At 46.2% G+C, this 18,833-nt stretch overlaps 1 protein-coding gene and 1 non-coding gene across 3 annotated transcripts in view; one reads left to right on the top strand and one right to left on the bottom strand.

Moving 5' to 3' along the window:
- The window catches only part of SYCE3 (synaptonemal complex central element protein 3), a 29,272-nt gene extending 13,719 nt beyond the window's left edge, over window positions 1-15,553 (bottom strand). The window contains exons 1-2 of one of the 2 annotated variants that reach the window (XM_030855383.2): window positions 15,498-15,553; window positions 7,158-7,266 (exon numbers count right to left, since the gene is read on the bottom strand). In XM_030855383.2, the coding sequence (XP_030711243.1) occupies window positions 7,158-7,266 (109 nt within the window). In that variant the 5' untranslated portion in view covers window positions 15,498-15,553. Of the gene's footprint in view, window positions 1-7,157; window positions 7,267-11,018; window positions 11,126-15,497 lie in introns of those variants that run through there. The other variant, XM_060307027.1, reaches the window with a different exon arrangement.
- LOC115853100 (U6 spliceosomal RNA) lies at window positions 2,457-2,563 on the top strand. Its single transcript, XR_004039418.1, has one exon. It is a non-coding gene; the product is annotated as a U6 spliceosomal RNA (small nuclear RNA).
- Window positions 15,554-18,833: the final 3,280 nt, after the last annotated feature.

The raw sequence follows: 18,833 nt of genomic DNA, 5'->3' as shown, positions 1-18,833 counted from the left end.
GAAAATAACAAAGAAATAAAATGGATTACAGAGATGATGATGAAGATAAGACAAAAAGAGACAGACAATATGGATAACTGGAATTTCTGAAGAAATAAACCAAATAAATAGAATTAAAAGTATCCAAAGATATGATAACTGAATAAGATCTTATAAAAAATACTCAAATCAGGCTTCCCTGGTGGCTCAGCGGTTAAGAATCCACCTGCCAATGCAGGGGACACTGGTTCGAGCCCTGGTCCGGGAAGATCCCACATGCAGCGGAGCAACTAAGCCTGTGCGCCACAACTACTGAGCCTGTGCTCTAGAGCCTGCAAGTGACAACTACTGAGCCCGCGAGCCTAGAGCCCGTGCTCCACAACAAGAGAAGCCACCGCAATAAGAAACCTGCGCACCACAACAAAGAGTAGCCCCCGCTCACCGCAACTAGAGAAAGCCCGCGCACAGCAATGAAGACCCAAAGCAGCCAAAAATAAATAAATAAATAAAATAAATAAAATAAAATAAATAAATAAAAAATACTCAAATCTACAGCTCTAGAGATCTAACATGTCCTAGGAAATATGTCAGAGGGTATTAACACCAATCTTATGCTGGTGAAGTATAGAACTCCAAGAATAAAGAAAGAATCTTACAGGCAGAAAAGTCATTTTTAAGAGGCAGAGTGTTTCACACATCTTCACAGTGCCACTAAATGCTGAAAACATATTTTACGTTATAAAGAAAATAATTATATACCTAACCAAGTTACCATCCAGATATAAACATAGATATATTCTTAAGCATTTATGAATTCAAGGAATACAATGTCCAACGCTATAGTTACTAGGTTTAACTCTTTGAATTATTTGAATACAGAATGTGTGAGTCTCAACAACCTTAGGAATTATGATTACAGAATAGAGTGTAAATGTTCTAAATGTTATTGTTAATGTAAACATTATTTGTACTTGATAATATACAAATACAGGTAATAGTATAACGAAGGACAGTTGTGTCTCAGTTTCTTTACTTGTAAATAGGGATAATAACAATCCCTATATCTCAAAAATTGTTGTGAGGATTAAATAAACAAATTCATATAGTGCTTAGTATAGGATATAGCAATTAATAAGGCATAAATACTACTGATTAGTGTTATTAGATCCTGAATAAAGATAAAAGATACAACTAAAAATAAAAAAAAGATACAACTGAAGAAATAACACTAATTTCCTTAATGTTTCCCCACAAACTTTCTTAATTTTAGTATAGGTTTTATGGTGAAGAAATATTTAAGTAAAGAATTTCTTCAGTTTAAATTCTTAAGTAAAATTAAAGGTAGTACTCTTTATTTTAAAAGTAGCTTGTATAGTATGATTCCATTTTCATTAAAGTGTATCTGTCAAAAAAAGATTCCTCTATGCATCCCGTATTGTTCCATTATTCTGTTTTTGCATAGAGAGAGACTTGGAATCATGTTTGCCAGTGTTAGCAGTAGTTAATTCTGAGTGGCTGGATTTTGCTGATTTTAAACTTTTCTTGTAATTTTCTATTTAATTTACTTTGGATTTTAAAAACAATGTACATGCAACATTTCTTTTAAAAATCATTGTTTATTTAATAATTATCAACTTATGAATTATTAATAATATTTATTAAATAATAAACATGATTATTCATTACAATCATCTAATAATAGTTATTTATTTTAAAATGCTAATAATGCTATATATAGCAGTAATCTAATAAATTAGGAAATACTGATGAAATGGATGAAGTGGGAGGATAAATGAAATACACAAACTGACACAATCTTAAAGCATTAACCAAAGAAGAAATTGAAAAAGTTATCAGAAGTTATCTCTAGCAGTTTCACCATTAACTGTTCAATGAAGAGTTGTTTCCAAATACTATACGTATAATTTCAGAATACAGAAAAAGATAGAAGACTCTAGAGGCTGAGTAGAGCTGGATATTACTACAGTTTGACCAAGTGCCTTTGAGCAAGTTATTTATTTATTTATTTATTCTGGCCGTGTTGCACAGCCTGTGGGATCTTAGTTCCTTGACCAGGGATTGAACCTGGGCCCTGGCAGTGAAACCGCTGAATCCTAACCATGGGATCACCAGGGAATTCCCTGAAAAAGTTATGTAAACTCTGTAAGCTCTAATTTCCTCCTCATATGTAAAGTGGAAACAATAATAGTGTCTCTCCCCCATAAACTTGTTAGGAAGAATAAATGAGATAATGTGTGTAAAGCATATGGTAAAGAGACCAATACATGGTAAACAATAAACATAAGCTATTAATAATAAAATTACTACTATTATTATTATTAGAATAATACAAAATATCCAAGAATCTACAGCCTTCCTGTACACTAGTATTAATTATGTAGTAAATAAAATAGAAAAACACCCCATTTATAATAGGAACAGAAACACAGAAGTAAATGTACTGAAAACTCTGGAGAGTGCCCCCTTTGACGGCATACATACTAAAATTGGAATGATACGGAAAAGATTGGCATGGCCGCTGTGCTAGGATGACATGCCAATTTGTGAAGTATTTCACATTTTTATGTAATGAACAGCATGATGACTATAGTTAACCAGACTGCATTGTATATTTGAAAGTTACTAAGGGAATAGTATCTTTAAAGTTTTCATCGTAAGGGAAAAAATAACTTGTAACCATGTGAGGTGGTGGATATTAACTACATGCATTATGGTAATCATTTTGCAATATATACATATATCAAGTCATTATGTTATACAATCTAAACTTATACAATATTATATGTCAATTATATCTCAATAAAACTGGAAAAAATAAAATAAAATTGAAGGCAAAAAAATCTGGAGAAAAATATTGCAAAACCCTTTGAGACATGTTAAAGACATGTTAAAGAACACTGGAATAATTGGAGAGGAATAGCACATTCCTACCTGAGAATGCTTAATGTTAAAAATATATCATTCTTGGGCTTCTCTGGTGGCGCAGTGGTTGAGAATCTGCCTGCCAATGCAGGGGACACGGGTTCAAGCCCTGGTCTGGGAAGATCCCACATGCCGCGGAGCAACTAGGCCCATGAGCCACAACTACTGAGCCTGCGCGTCTGGAGCCTGTGCTCCACAACAAGAGAGGCCATGACAGTGAGAGGCCCGCACACCGCGATGAAGAGTGGCCCCCGCTTGCCACAACTAGAGAAAGCCCTCGCACAGAAACAAAGACCCAACACAGCCAAAAATAAATAAATAAATAAATATTTAAAAAAATATATATCATTCTTTCTATATTAATGTATAGGTTTAACACAATTCCAAATAAAATATTAAATGAATCTATTACTCATCTGGAGAATAAACATGTGAGAATAGGTATAAAAAGAAAAAAGGAAAGAAAAAAGAATAATGAAGGGGAACTCACTGATTAATAATAATGAAACCAGTGTGATAAGCCATAAAACCTAACATATTATATAACAGGTTAGCTATCTCTGCTCTACTATATTTAAAAACTTCATGAGTAATAAAGAAATTACTTCTAAACTAACAGGACAGGATGGGATAGATTTGGAGATGAGGGAAACCAAGTTAGAATCTCTCCTTCTGCCCGAGAAATTTTACATTCTCAAGGCTCACCCCCATAAGGCATTCTACAGCTAAATCTGTACTGTATCCTAGGTCATGAGTTGACTTAAGCTCAAGAGAACAGAAAGAGAAACTTTAAGCCTTGGAGTCAAGATGATTTGGCTTTTTAATATTGCTGAAGTTATGCATATATACTTAATAGTTTAAGCACATGTATTTATATAAATACATACAAATATGCACACTTACATTTATTTGCTGGTTGGTGCTTTTGATAGTTGATGACTGCTTGTTTGGTGATTTTCCTTGCCCTGTGTGGTCACTGGAAAAATTGGGCAAGAGCCTTCCCAGGGGCAACAGAGGCCAAGAACTTACGTGTTGGGCTTCACTTTAAATTTAACCTAAAGGGTAAGGGTGTGAGATTCATCATGGCCCCAAATCATGCTACTTCTGTCAACAATATTTATCCTAACTTGACCTAGAGACACTATGACAAAATAGTTCTGCTGCTTACACTTCAGGTAGAAAATATTTTATTGTTCTCAACCGTTGGATTTGAGTCCGTGGACCCAAGAACGTACTGTTTACTTAAGAAATTACAAAAGGTAAACTTTACAAAACATTTTAATACTATTTAACCTGTGGTTGCTTATATGTTGATAAAAACATATCTTCACCAGCTGATAAACTGCTAAAGAAAAAATCTGAAAGATGTATATTGCCCCCCAAATTAGACAACTGTGCAGAACATTTATATAAAAATAGAATAATAAAAAGAGGAAAATATGTGCAACTAAAACGAAGGAAAGAATAAGCTAAAGGGGAAATAATGGACCTCCCATCAACTCAAGGAATGTGACGTGGAAAAGCACCAAGGGGAGGGGATGTGGAATCATGCACAGCAGAAGCCTCATTCATGCCAAGTAGATGCAGGCTACATTTGTTTTATTTCTGTGAGAAAGGAAGTACACAAGCCTTCCAGGATGTGCAGATGCTTAAATACAATAGTTGAATCTATCAAACAATTTCAGGTTTACTTAGAAAACTTAAAAGACAAATTTTTAAAATTGTCAAAGCTAAGTCTTTTATGTGACTTGTTTCCATATAAACACCTGTCAACCTTGTCTCTAAGGTGAGAGAGCATTGTTTTTACAACACTACTACCTTAGTAATATCATCTTAGCAATATTAACTTTTATTATTACTTAATAACTTACTTAACTATTACCTTAATTACTGTTGGAATTATTTGCCAAAAAGAGAGACTCTAGTGAATCTAAATAAAAATGCAGTACACAGCCTGGTTCCTTTGGCACACCAGATAGTTTAGAATTAAATGTTTAAAAAAACAAACAGGATTTCCCTGGTGGCGCAGTGGTTAAGAATCCGCCTGCCAATGCAGGGGACACGGGTTCGAGCCCTGGTCCGGGAAGATCCCACATGTCGCGGAGCAATGAAGCATGTGCACCACAACTACTGAGCCTCTGCTCTGGAGCCCGTAAGCCATAACTACTGAGTCTGTGTGCCACAACCACTGAAGCCCACGTGCCTAGAGCCTGTGCTCCGCAGCAAGAGAAGCCACTGCAATGAGAAGACTGTGCACTGCAACAAAGAGTAGCCCCCGCTCGCCACAACTAGAGAAAGCCTGTGTGCAGCAAAGAAGACCCAATGCAGCCAAAAATAAATAAATAAATTTATTAAAAAAAAAAAGAAAAAACAAACACAAAGTAGAAGAAAATATAAATGACTATTTCACTGATCTTGGATTAGGGAAAGGTTTTCTAGGCATCACAGCAATGGGAATAAATCAGAAAAGAAAATATTGATACATTTTTACTACATATGACTTCTGTTTACCAAAGCTTCGTATACAAAATTAAAGGAAAATAACAAACTGGGAAAAATATTTACTACAATTTTGAACAAGTCTTAATACATAAAGAGCTCTTACAAATCAATAAGAGATGCTATCACAGAAATCTGTTATTCTCTTATTGTTCTCAGTGCCAGGCCTGAGGTAACGCTAGCCCCTTTTTAGCCTTTAGTTCTGCAAAACATTCCTAATTGGCCTTCCTGCCTCTAGTCTTCCCTCTCCGAACCATCTCTCACACTGCTACCAGAGGTATCTTTTCAAAAGGCAAGTGTCTTCCTTGAAATCCCAAATGGCTCCCTATCACCTGAACAAGAAAGGTAAACCTCTTTAGCTTGGCGCTGAAGACCCTTCTTCTCACCTTTTCAGCCTCTTCTTTCTTTGGCCTGCCTCCTTGTGAATCTCATGCACTAATATGACTTCTTGACTATGCCAGTCTTTCCCACACGGGCACACAGCCTTGGCTATCTCCTCCTACCCATGGGCCCTACCCCATCTGTCCAATCCCTGCTGCTTCCCTAGTGCTCTGCTCTGTTCAAAGCCTCACTTGCTTCCCCAGGCAGTCAGCCTCTCCTTCTTCTCTGCTCCCTCCCTGGTACTTGGTATACACCATTATTAGCATTTCCCAGGTTATAATTTTAACATAAAGTTAAAATGTGCTTTAATTTTAATTTATATATTTAAATTATAATTAGTCATCTTGATGTCTGTTTCTGGCCCCTGCCCACTTCTTCTAATGAAGGAGCATCTCTATTCAACTTTGTATTCTTAGAAAAGCACATAGTAGGTGCTTAGTAAATGCTGTTAAATAAGAGACTATTTAATTAGATTGAAGGAATTAAATAACTTATAGTGGAAAATGAATTATAGAACATTTTAGCAAGGTATATATAAGACTTTCAAGTACATGGGCACAAAATTGCAAACATTTCTAAGCAGAAATTTTCTGAAGACTGTTGTAATAAATGGAGATTATTTATAAACTAATAATGTCCTTAAAAATAATTTGTTTTCATTTGAGTAAAGTATGCAGGCTTTCTAAAATTTGTTTTACATTATGGTTTTCTCTAGCAAAACTTAGGCTCACACAATTATAAGAATTACACATATTCTGAACTAGTAAAGAACAAATTAAAAACTTATAATGGTATCACTACCACTGCTAGTTACCGCTTAGTGGAAACATGTTGAATAAAATAACAGACACACATTTTTTTCCAAAAATGGAGAAATTTGTTGAACTCTACTGCTGCTTCATTACACTGGCTGTACCTCCCATTTCAGCACCTCGCCAGTCTTAGCACTATTTCTCTGAACTCTTCTTATTTAAATGATTCACAGAAAGTATGTTCCAACTTTGTTCACAGGTGTTATATTAACATAATTTGTCATTTGCTGAGTACTTGAGCTTGGGTATGGTACTGTGTGCCCAGTTACAAAAGAAGAAGTCACTATTTCTGCCCTCAAAAAGATAACAGCCCATTTGCAGAAATAAGATGCAAACGCACATAAAATAATCAGAAAACGAGTCAAGGCAATATTCAGAGGTTCGTGTAAAATCTTGTGGTACAGTAGTTATATGGTGCAGAAGTTGAAAAGTAGTCAGGCAAGACCTGGTTGAGAAGGCCCTTGATTTGAGCTTAGAAGTGTAGGGAGGATTTGAGCTCTTGGAAAGAAGGGTGAAGGTACCCTGCCTGGGAAAACATCTTACCTGAGATTTTTTCCATCTCTTCCAATAGCTTTTCCAAGTCTTTATTCAGGTCTGACAGCATTTTCAGCATGTTTTCATAGTTTCTTTCACCAGGGTCAGAATCAGCCATCTAGGCAGTGCACAGAAAGAAGATGCAGTGAGACAAACCAGTGTTTCAATTCTAGCTCCACTACTCACAGCTGGGTAGCCCAAGCCGGAAAACTTAGGTCATCTTTAACTCCTCTTATCTTCCTGACCTAAGGGGTCACTGAAACTCACCAATTTTATTTGTTTATGGAATAAACATTAAATCATCTATGGGTCAGGAAGGGTCAGTGCTTGAGAGTCACCAGTAAACTGAATCCTGCCCTTGTGGAGATCATAGCCTGGCCCAGTTCTTTAAAGTCTCTCCTATCACTGCCTTCCTCCCTCTCTCCAAGGTTGCTGCTTTAATTGAGGTCCATTCCATTATCCACCATTGATTACAGATTTACTGGGCATCTACTATGTGCCAGACATCTACTATGGCTCTGGGGACACTGCAGCATATCTGAGGATCCAAATAGACTGGATGCTGTCATGGAGCTTCCATTCCAGGGAGAGAGACTGATAATAGCCAAGTTAACAGTTTCATAAAGATACCTTCAGTTTGTGGTCACTGCTACAAAGAAAATAAAAAGGATGGTGTAATAAAGATTTTTCATGGGGAGAAATGCTTTGGCTTGTAAAGTCCAAGAAGTCCTTTCTAATGAAGTGACATTTGAACTGCCATTTGAATGACAAAAAGGAGTTGTCATGTGAAGATCTAGGGGAAGAGTTCTAGACAGAGGGAATGGCTCAAGAAAAAGTGGGAGTGTCCCTGGTGTGTTTTAAGGAATAGAGAATGGGGCTGAGGAGAAGAGTGGTAGGACATGAGATCAACTAAGTAGGCAAGAACTTTGGTTTTATTTTGACAGTGCGGAAAAGCCACTGGAGGTTGAGAGAGCAGGGGATTATGTGATTATGTTTTAAGGTAACAGCAGACTTCAGCTGCTGTTTGGAAAATGGACTGCTGCAGAAGGCTGAGAGGAGGAAAGAGTGGGAAGACCAATTAGACAGGAGAGCACTAAAGTGGTCTAGAGATGACAGTGGCTTGGACTTCGGTGATAATATGAATAGTGAGAAGTGAAGTGTTCTGGTTATATTTTGGAAGATAAACCAACAGAATTGGGTACAGGACTTGTGTCAAGGTTTGCAGGGGCAAGTGATGGGAAGAGAGAAAGTAAAATGACTTCTAATTTTGGTGAGAACAACTTAATGGATGGTGGTGTTATTAACTGAAATGGGGAAGAGTAGGAGAGGAGCAGATTAGAAGGTAAACCAGGTGCTTTTCTTTTTTTTTAGGTTGTGCCGTGTGGCATGTGGGATCTTAGTTCCCGGACTAGGGCTCAAACCCGTGCCCCCTGCAGTGGAAGCTTGGAGTCTTAACCACTGGACCACGAGGGAATTCCCAGGTGCTCTATTTTGAACATGTTACTACTATGAGATGCCTATTAGGCCTCCAACTGGAGATACAAATAGGCAGTTGAATACATGGGCCTGGAGTTCAGGAGATAGGTTGAAGCTAAAAATATAAAGTTTGGAACTAGTGGTACAAGCTCTCTTCATCTTTCACTTGGACTATTGTCATAGACTCCTAACTGGTCTCCCTGCTTGTAGCTTCCTCCTGTCCAATCTATTTTCCAGTTCACTCCCAGAGTGACCTTTCCTAACGTACAAAACTAACCATGTCACACTGTTTGAAATCCTTCAATAGCTCCTATTTCTTTCAGGATAAAATACAACCTCTTTACTATAGATATAAGATCCTTCATAAGCTAGCTCCCGACTGCCCCTGTTCTCATCTAGTTCCAAGATGTGACAAAATAGCTGAAAGTCTTAAGAGATCCAAAATGTAATGAGATATTATTAAATATAATAATAATCTCTTGTAAATAGAGATTATTATTTACAAGAGATGTAATGAAAAGATATCCATGAAAATAACACAAAACTCTGGAAAGTTAAAAATCTCTACAGTTTTCTTACAAAAGAGCTAAGGAAGTACAAAATGGAGTAAAATAATTCTATCACGTGGGTGGTTACAAAAATCTACGTGAAGGCAAAGAAGTAGGTAATTACATACTTCATATCTAAGTCGTGTGGACTGCTTGCTCAATTCATTAAGTTATAAAGTTCCACTTATATTATTTTATCCATACATTCAACACTTATTTATTGAGTACTATTTTAGATCTGAAGATACAGCAGTGAACAAAACATTAAAATCCTTGAACAAGATTAATGAGTGAAATAAATACAAGGAGGGGATAAGTACTAAAGAAAAAAAGTTAACTGGAGGTGGAGGGTGGGAGAGAGTATGTACAGGGTAGTGGCTGTACTTCAGATAAGTGTGCAGGGAAGGCCTTGCTGAAGTGATTTTGACTAGAGAGCTGGAGGAAGTGAGAGAATGGTGAGCCATACAGATATGTTGGGGAAAGTGCATCCCAGGCAGAGGAAATAGTAAGAACAAAGGCCCTGAGCTAGGAGCCTGCTGGATGAGCTGGAGGAAGAGCAATAAGGGTGGTATAGTTGGTGTAGAGAGAATGAAGTGAAGAGTAGTAGAAAATAAGGTCAAAACTTGGTGGGTGAAATTGAGGTGGGCCTTAGAGACCACTGAAAAGACTTTGGTTTTTTCTTTGAGTGAGATGGGAGCCTGGAGGGTGATAATCTGATTTACATGTTAATAAATCACTAGATTGAGAATAGCTATATGGACATGGGTGGAGGCAGGGAGACTAGTTAGGAGGAGGTCACTGGAATAATGCAGGTGAGAGATAACAGCTCAGATCAGCACAGGACTGATGCAAGTAGTGTGAAGGAGGGCCGTTCAGGGTATATTCTGAGGGCAGGGCTGACAAGATTTGCTGATGAGTCAATGTGAAGTCAGGGACAATGCTAGGGTATTTGACTGGGCAACCAGAAATGGTGGTACAATTAACTGAGACGGAGGAAGACTGGAAGAAGATAGTTTGCATGGGAAAGAAATAACTCAGTTTTGAACATATTAAGATACTTATGAGGCATCCAAGTGGGAATGGTGAGTAGGCAGCTGAATAAATGAATTCAGGGGAGAAGGTAGGCTAGAGATAGAAATTTGGGAGTCATCAGCATATAGGCGATATTTAAAGACATGAGAATGGGAGAGATCAAGGGAGAAAACACAGATGGAGAAGAGGCCCAACATCAAGACTGGGGAGATGCAAAGGAACCAGCCAAAGAGACTGAGGAAGAGGGGCCAGAGAGGCAGAAGGAGAACCAGGAGGGTCATGTTTCGGAAGTCAAGTGCAGACTGTTACAGAGTCACTGAACCCCAGCCAATGTCCTCTGATCATTATGAAATCTCAGCAAGCTGAGAAGACAACTCTAAAAAGCACAAGACACTGGGAACTATACTCAATATTTTGTAATAACCGACAAGGAAAAGAATCTGAAAAAGAATGTAAATATACATACATAAAACTGAATCACTGTGCTGTACACCTGAAACTAACACGACATTGTAAATCAACTATACCTCAATTTAAAAATAAATAAATAAAGTAAAAATAAAAAGTACAAGAGAAGGAAACTCTAAAAATCATATGGGTGAATAACTTATAATTCTGGGAAGGTAGGGAATAAAGATAGGAAATATTAAGAGCATAAAAACTAGAATTACAGGTTTCCCCACTATCCAAAAGTAGAGCGTTTGTATAAAACCTTTCATAAGCCAAAATGGCATAAGGCAAAGAAGCAATTACCTTAGGACACATCTTGCTAATGAACGCACAAAATAAACCAAGATAAAGCACAGATGCTCACAGAAAAAGTTCAAAGCTGTGGCAGCCTGATGCTGAGATGCAGAGTGTAGTTCCCCGGGAATGCGCTTGGCGGTGCTACTCTCAGGGCTGGGGTGCACACTGCCTCTATACGGCTCGCTGCAAAACAAATGCAGGACGCTATTTTCATTTTTTACCTTTTTTTTTTTTTATAAAAGCCAAAATCCTCTTCATATTTCTTTTGGTTAGTGAAACAGGTACTAATGTAGCATTTTCATAAAAGTGGAGTGGTGTAAAGTGAACTTTCACAAAGCAGGGGATACCAGGGAAGTCCTGACTATCTGTTATTATATGCATTTGAATGTTTAAGAGAATCGGGTCTACCAGAGTAGCAGCTCAGCTTTGTCATTGGAGTTTAAAATGTGAAATTGATTATGGGTTGTAATTTTAAGTCACAGTCTTAGTAAGTTTATAGGAGTTCTAGGACATTTAAGAGAACTTGAGGTTTACAATATTTGTAAATTTTACTTATAATTTTTATAAGAATTACATGGGGACTTCCCTGGTGGTGCAGTGGTTAAGAATTTGCCTGCCAACGCAGGGGACATGCATTCGATCGCTGGCCCGGGAAGATCCCACATGCCGTGGAGCAACTAAGCCCGTGCGCCACAACTACTGAGCCTGCGCTCTAGAGCCCGCGAGCCACAACTACTGAAGCCCACTTGCTGCAACTACTGAAGCCCGCGCACCTAGAGCCCGTGCTCCGCAAGAGAAGGCCCCACTTGCCGCAACTAGAGAAAGTCCACGAGCAGCAATGAAGACCCAACGCAGCCAAAAAAACTTTTTTTTAATTAAAAAAAAAAAGAATTATATAAGAAGGTAGGATGGTTTGTTATTAAGACAACTGAGGTACTTAAAGAAGTAGAATTCATTAAGTTTATTATTAAAAGTTTAAGTTTGTAAATGGAACAAAAACACTGTTACTATTAAAAATATGCTAGACCTAGAATAAGATTAAAAGTTTAGAATAAGATAATCCTATTTAGGGACTTCGCTGGTGGCGAAGTGGTTAAGACTCCACACTCCCAGTACAGGGGGCCCAGGTTCCATCCCTGGTCAGGGAACTAGATCCCACATGCATACCGCAACTAAGGAGCCGGCGAGCTGCAACTAAGAAGCCCACCTGCCACGGCTAAGACCTGCCACAACCAAATGAATAAAAAAAATAAATATTAAAAAAAAAGAACTGATGGATCACTAGACAAAACAGATAGGGCATGCAAACTTCGACGTGGAGGGTAGAAAAAAACAGGAGATAGTGAGAAGGTGGTACAGAGTAAAAGTTTTTTGTTTTTTAAATTAACAAAGGCAGAGACTTGCCTGTCTTTGGTCTGTGTGGAAAGGATTAGCTGTACAGAAGGCTGAAGAATCAGGAGAAAGGGTTGCGGATGGCGCAGGGACTGGTCACCTTACCCTACGGAGGGAAGGGAAGGTAAAGAGGTACGGGTGGAGTCAGGTGGGTAAAGGGCCAGTAAGTCCCTGTTCAAGCTCGAGGTCTCCAGCTTGCCTGCGAACGGCAATGAAAAGGTTTTTTCCTGAGAACGGACGGTCGGCAGAGGTGCAGCAGAGGAGCAGTGGCAGGAACGGCTGAGGCCGCACGGCTGCTCGTATTCTCAGGACCCTGGGGGGCGCAGAGCCCACGGGCGGAGTGTAACCGGCCTGGGAACTGAAGCGTGCGCGCGGTGGAGGCGCGACGAAGGCGCGAGGAAGAGGAGAGGTGGGTACGGAGCGGAGGCCCCGAGGGGCAGGGAGCTGAGGGCGGGGCGGGGGGGCTGGGGACGGAGCGCGAGCCACCTGGAGGGATGCAGGCCGCGGCAGGGCCCCTGGGATCTCGGGGGGGGGGGGCGGGCCCGGCAGGCAGACCCAGGGAAGGGTGAGCTGAGTGAAGGCGGGAGGCCACGCCATCTGGGCCCACGGCCTTCCCGCCACGCCATCTGGGCCCACGGCACTCTCGCCACGCCATCTGGGCCCACGGCACTCCCTCCACGCCATCTGGGCCCACGGCACTCCCGCCACGCCATCTGGGCCCACGGCCTTCCCTCCACGCCATCTGGGCCCACAGCCTTCTCTCCACGCCATCTGGGCCCACGGCCTTCCCTCCACGCCATCTGGGCCCACGGCCTTCCCTCCACGCCATCTGGGCCCACGGCACTCCCGCCACGCCATCTGGGCCCACGGCACTCCCGCCACGCCATCTGGGCCCACGGCACTCCCGCCACGCCATCTGGGCCCACGGCACTCCCTCCACGCCATCTGGGCCCACGGCACTCCCGCCACGCCATCTGGGCCCACGGCACTCCCGCCACGCCATCTGGGCCCACGGCACTCCCGCCACGCCATCTGGGCCCACGGCCTTCCCTCCACGCCATCTGGGCCCACGGCCTTCCCTCCACGCCATCTGGGCCCACGGCCTTCCCTCCACGCCATCTGGGCCCACGGCCTTCCCTCCACGCCATCTGGGCCCACGGCACTCCTGCCACGCCATCTGGGCCCACGGCCTTCCCTCCACGCCATCTGGGCCCACGGCCTTCCCTCCACGCCATCTGGGCCCACGGCCTTCCCTCCACGCCATCTGGGCCCACGGCACTCTCGCCACGCCATCTGGGCCCACGGCACTCCCGCCACGCCATCTGGGCCCACGGCACTCCCTCCACGCCATCTGGGCCCACGGCACTCCCGCCACGCCATCTGGGCCCACGGCACTCCCGCCACGCCATCTGGGCCCACGGCACTCCCTCCACGCCATCTGGGCCCACGGCACTCCCGCCACGCCATCTGGGCCCACGGCACTCCCGCCACGCCATCTGGGCCCATGGCCTTCCCTCCACGCCATCTGGGCCCACGGCACTCCCGCCACGCCATCTGGGCCCACGGCCTTCCCTCCACGCCATCTGGGCCCACGGCACTCCCGCCACGCCATCTGGGCCCACGGCACTCCCGCCACGCCATCTGGGCCCACGGCACTCCCGCCACGCCATCTGGGCCCACGGCACTCCCGCCACGCCATCTGGGCCCACGGCACTCCCGCCACGCCATCTGGGCCCACGGCACTCCCTCCACGCCATCTGGGCCCACGGCACTCCCGCCACGCCATCTGGGCCCACGGCACTCCCGCCACGCCATCTGGGCCCACGGCCTTCCCTCCACGCCATCTGGGCCCACGGCCTTCCCTCCACGCCATCTGGGCCCACGGCCTTCCCTCCACGCCATCTGGGCCCACGGCACTCCTGCCACGCCATCTGGGCCCACGGCCTTCCCTCCACGCCATCTGGGCCCACGGCCTTCCCTCCACGCCATCTGGGCCCACGGCCTTCCCTCCACGCCATCTGGGCCCACGGCCTTCCCTCCACGCCATCTGGGCCCACGGCCTTCCCTCCACGCCATCTGGGCCCACGGCACTCCCGCCACGCCATCTGGGCCCACGGCACTCCCGCCACGCCATCTGGGCCCACGGCACTCCCGCCACGCCATCTGGGCCCACGGCACTCCCTCCACGCCATCTGGGCCCACGGCACTCCCGCCACGCCATCTGGGCCCACGGCACTCCCGCCACGCCATCTGGGCCCACGGCACTCCCGCCACGCCATCTGGGCCCACGGCCTTCCCTCCACGCCATCTGGGCCCACGGCCTTCCCTCCACGCCATCTGGGCCCACGGCCTTCCCTCCACGCCATCTGGGCCCACGGCCTTCCCTCCACGCCATCTGGGCCCACGGCACTCCCGCCACGCCATCTGGGCCCACGGCACTCCCGCCACGCCATCTGGGCCCACGGCACTCCCGCCTGTGGCGCTGCCGAGGACGCCTGGGCCAGCGCGGAGCCAAGGCAGCGAGGGCGATGGCTGGCGGTGGGCGGGCGGGTCACCTTGGGGGGTGAAGGTCTGAGGTGCTGGGGCTGAGGACGCCAGAGGCACGAGACACGCCAGGGCCTGGGGCCCTCTCTGTGGGCTGAGGGTCTCGCCCGCGCAGTGCGGAGAGCTGTCACGGAGGCCGGGATCCTTCCTGGGGTGAGAAACGGGAGGGGATGCGAGGGGCACCCGCGCCGGCGAGCCTGCGGGGCGTGCGCGCGTGCTGGTGTGAACAGCACGCGAACAGAATGAGTGATGCCTGCGGTGGTGCGCCTGCAGCTGCGCGCTGAGTCTCGGACCACGCCTGCTGTGCGGATGGGAGGGAATTCGACGCGTGTGACGTGCGTCCAGGAGGGCGCGAGGCTGAGAGGTCCAGGTGTACACAGTTCCGGACGTGCGGTGTGAGGGGTCTGGAGGACGTGTGGGTGAGGGGCCGGGGGTGCGGCGTGAGGAGCACGGCGTGACGAGACCGGGCTGAGGGCCGGCTGGGTGAGGAAGCGGTAGGCGCCCCACCGGTCTGGCGTGAGGCGGTGAGCACCGCCTGGGGACGCCGTGACTCCGGGGTCGGGGCGCCAAGGGAGGGTCCGGGACCCCCAGGCGGGCTGGCCTCTCTCACCTCCAGCTCCCCGGCGCTCGGGTTCCGCTCGGCTACCCTCCTCCGCGGCCTGAGGCTCGAGGCGGCTCCTCAGAATGACGCCCCTCCCCTTTCCGTTACCAGACCCGCCCCCGGAGCGTGCCTCTGGCCCTCATTGGCTGGTCTCCTGGAGCGGAAGGGGCGGCGCTGCGAGCACCTGACTACACCCGCCTCACGCTGGTCCCAAGTCCCGGCCTTGAGGTCTCATTGGCTGGTCGCCTGGAGCGGAAAGGGCGGGGTTGCTCCCGGCTGGTCCCACGTGGTCCCGCACTTGGGGCTCTCCGTCTCAGGTGGGCCGAGTACCTGGATTGAAGAGTGGCTGAGGTCGAGGGATGGTAGAGCTGAGATGAGGGGAGACACCCTCGTCCTTATGGGAGTGTTCTCCCCCTTGCACCTGGAGCGTAAATCCGTGCACAGCGGGGGTGGGGGCGGCGGGGCGTCTGCTTGACCACTGTGTCTCCAGTATACTGGACAGCAAGTGCTAGTAACCATTGTTGAGTGAGCAGCTGAAGGCCCAAGTATTTTGTCTCGCAGCTACCGTGGGTGGCCGACATTGTTGCAGCTGTCTCACAGAAGAGGACGCTGAGGCCCAAGGAGATGAGGCAGGGGCCCAGGTCCATGCACCTGCGAGGTGCGGGCCTTGGTTACAACCGAGGTCTGCCAGGCGCTCTGGCCTCCAGGCAGTAAAGCACAGATCAGCAAGCAAGGCCACGTGAGCGTGCTGCTCAGCCCTTAGAGAGGCTGCACATAAAACTCTGGTCAAGAGGAGGCTAAAGAGATCACTCTGGCCTCTATAGGTCAGTCCAGGGAGCTCGGTCTTTATTTGGAGGGCGATGGGCGCCTTAGAAGGTTGGGAAGCAGAAGAGGGGCATGGCGAAGCAGTCTCTCTTGCCGGAGGGAGAGTAGAAATGGGGCTGTTGCTGGTTTTTGGGTGAATGATGGTGGAGCTGGGGACAGGGAGGCAGTGGTCGTGGCGGAGGGAAGTACACGGAGTCAGAAGCCATTTAGAAGGTCGCCTTGACAAAGCTTCGTAATGTGGAAAGGGAGGGAGAAAGAAGGAATGGCTGAGTCGCTGGAGGGTGACACCACCGGCTGAGATGGGGAAGAGTGGCAGAGAAGCCAGTTTGGGAGGTTGTTAACTTCGGTTTTGAACACCTTGAACTCTTTGAGATTCCTGACAAACGTGGGACCCACTGCATTTTCCCTCAGGGATTCCGATCCTTAGCAAACTGATGGCAGAGTAGGAAACACAGCTGGAGCTGAGCCAGACAGTTCTGGGCATAGAGTGCGGACTCGTCTCTCTCTTGAGGAGTCTGCTGTCTGGGCCACGTCCCCTCTCCAAGCTGCCAGGCTCCTTCCCCTTCTGAATCTGGTTCTCCAGCTGTTGCTTCCTACCTCTGAGCCACCTGCACACTTCCAATCATTCCACCATTTGCTTAGACTTTTCTAGAGCTGATTTCTGTTATAGCATCCCAGAAAAACATGAATCAGGAATAATTCTGAGGGGTAATGAAGGCAGCTTCAGGGAAGAGTAGGAGTTTACCAGGCTGAGAAACAACGGCACAGGATTCCAGGGAGGAGGTTCGGCAAAGGCAAGGGTGTGGAGGTGCCTGCCTCCTTTAGGAATTGAGAGTGAAGCTGGAGCTCAGGGTTCTTGTGGAGGAGCGAAAGATACTCAGAGAAGATCAGTTGGTCTGGAATGTGAGGTCCCAGCAGGTGGAGGTGGGCGTCTGAAACACCCTGCAGAGCCCAGGCCAAGAAGGATGGGCCCTCAGGGAGTCCAGAGACATGTGTCTGGTCTGCCCATCCCCTTGTGCATCCGAAACTGGCTAACTGTTCATCAAACGTTTCCTTTATGTCCTGGGCACACAGCTAGACTACATTTCCCAGCCTCCCTTGCAGTGTGAGTCCTGGCTGGTGGCATGTGGGTAGAAAGGCTCTATCACTGCCAGGCTGAGTCCATGGAAGCCTCCCGTGAGTGAGCCCTCTCTCTCCTCCGTGCACTTGCGGGATGTTGAAGGCCAAGGCAAATTGGGAGCTACCGGAGGAGGGCAGGACTTCTAACAGCCATTATTTGAATAATGGTATGGAGTAGAGTCTTCCTCTCAGCAAAGTGAACAAGAATTAAACTTCTATCGGGTTAAGCCGTTGCGCTTTCAGGCTTTGTCTGTTATGGGTACTAGCCTTAACTAATGCACATCTGCACACCTCTGGGGTACTAATGCAGATTTACATTTGGTGGATGGTCACCAGAAGTTTATACCCTGGTTAAGCACTGTGTTTTCTTCTCTTACTTCAACCAAGAACAAATCAGATAAAAGAATTTTGACTGAATTTTAACGTTAATTAAAAGGCAGCTTGTTGGAATCTCTGCTCACTGTTCTCCCAGGCCTGGGCGAGCTGATGTCTCCCAGAAGCCGACCAGATCCCAGTTTCCCAGGGTAGGTCACGCAGGCACCGGAGAGGCAAAGGTCTGTGAAGATACTTTTGGAAGCCCAGGAAAGCTCTGTTACGGAATGTCCTATTTTGTGAGCATAGATTTATTTTTATAAGCTTCTCACAGAGACTCAGAAGAGGTTAGAAGCTTCTGTCCTGTGAATCTTCTCATGTTCTCAGTGTTCAGACAACCTTCAAAGCTATTATCAGGAACCTAAATCTCCTTTCTTTCAATTTATATTTTCAAGAGTCTATGAGACATTTTCACAAATGTTTCTTACAGGTATGTTAAACTCAACGTTTAAAAATCTTGTTTAATCACCCAGTCACCCAAATAGAAAACGTGAATTATCTTCGATGGCTCGCTAGCATCCTGAATCTCCATCCCTTAGTTAGTCCCATCATTCCTCCCAGCTCTGCCACCACCGTGAGCAGTACCCTCTGCTAGGCCTTCTTGCTTCTAACCTTACTACACCCTGCTTTGTTCTAATATTCTGGTTAGCCAGAGTGATCCCATTAAAAGTTTACAACAGATTATGTCACCCTCTGCTCCAACCCCGGTGGCTTCCCCATCATTTGGAGAACCCAGAGCCTGGCCTACAGGGCCCTTGCTGCGCCACTCCACCTGTCCCCTCCTGCTGCTCCCGACTCCACGCCAGCCACAGGCCCTCGGGTACTGTTCCCCCACCACAGCAGGCTCCTCCCACCCTGAGGCATTGGCTGTTGCTGCCTCCTTGGCCAGGAATACCCTGCCCTCAGGTACATACATGGATTGCACCCTCATCTCCTGCTGGTCCGAGTCAAATGGCCCCACTCAGGAAGGCCTGCCTCTGCCGCCCTGTCTGAAATTGCCATCCACCCCTCCATTGCTCCCTCCCCTTA

Source organism: Globicephala melas, chromosome 10 (genome assembly GCF_963455315.2).
Source record: "Globicephala melas chromosome 10, mGloMel1.2, whole genome shotgun sequence".
NCBI classification, from domain to species: Eukaryota; Metazoa; Chordata; class Mammalia; order Artiodactyla; family Delphinidae; genus Globicephala; species Globicephala melas.
This window is presented reverse-complemented; position numbering and strand designations above follow the sequence as displayed.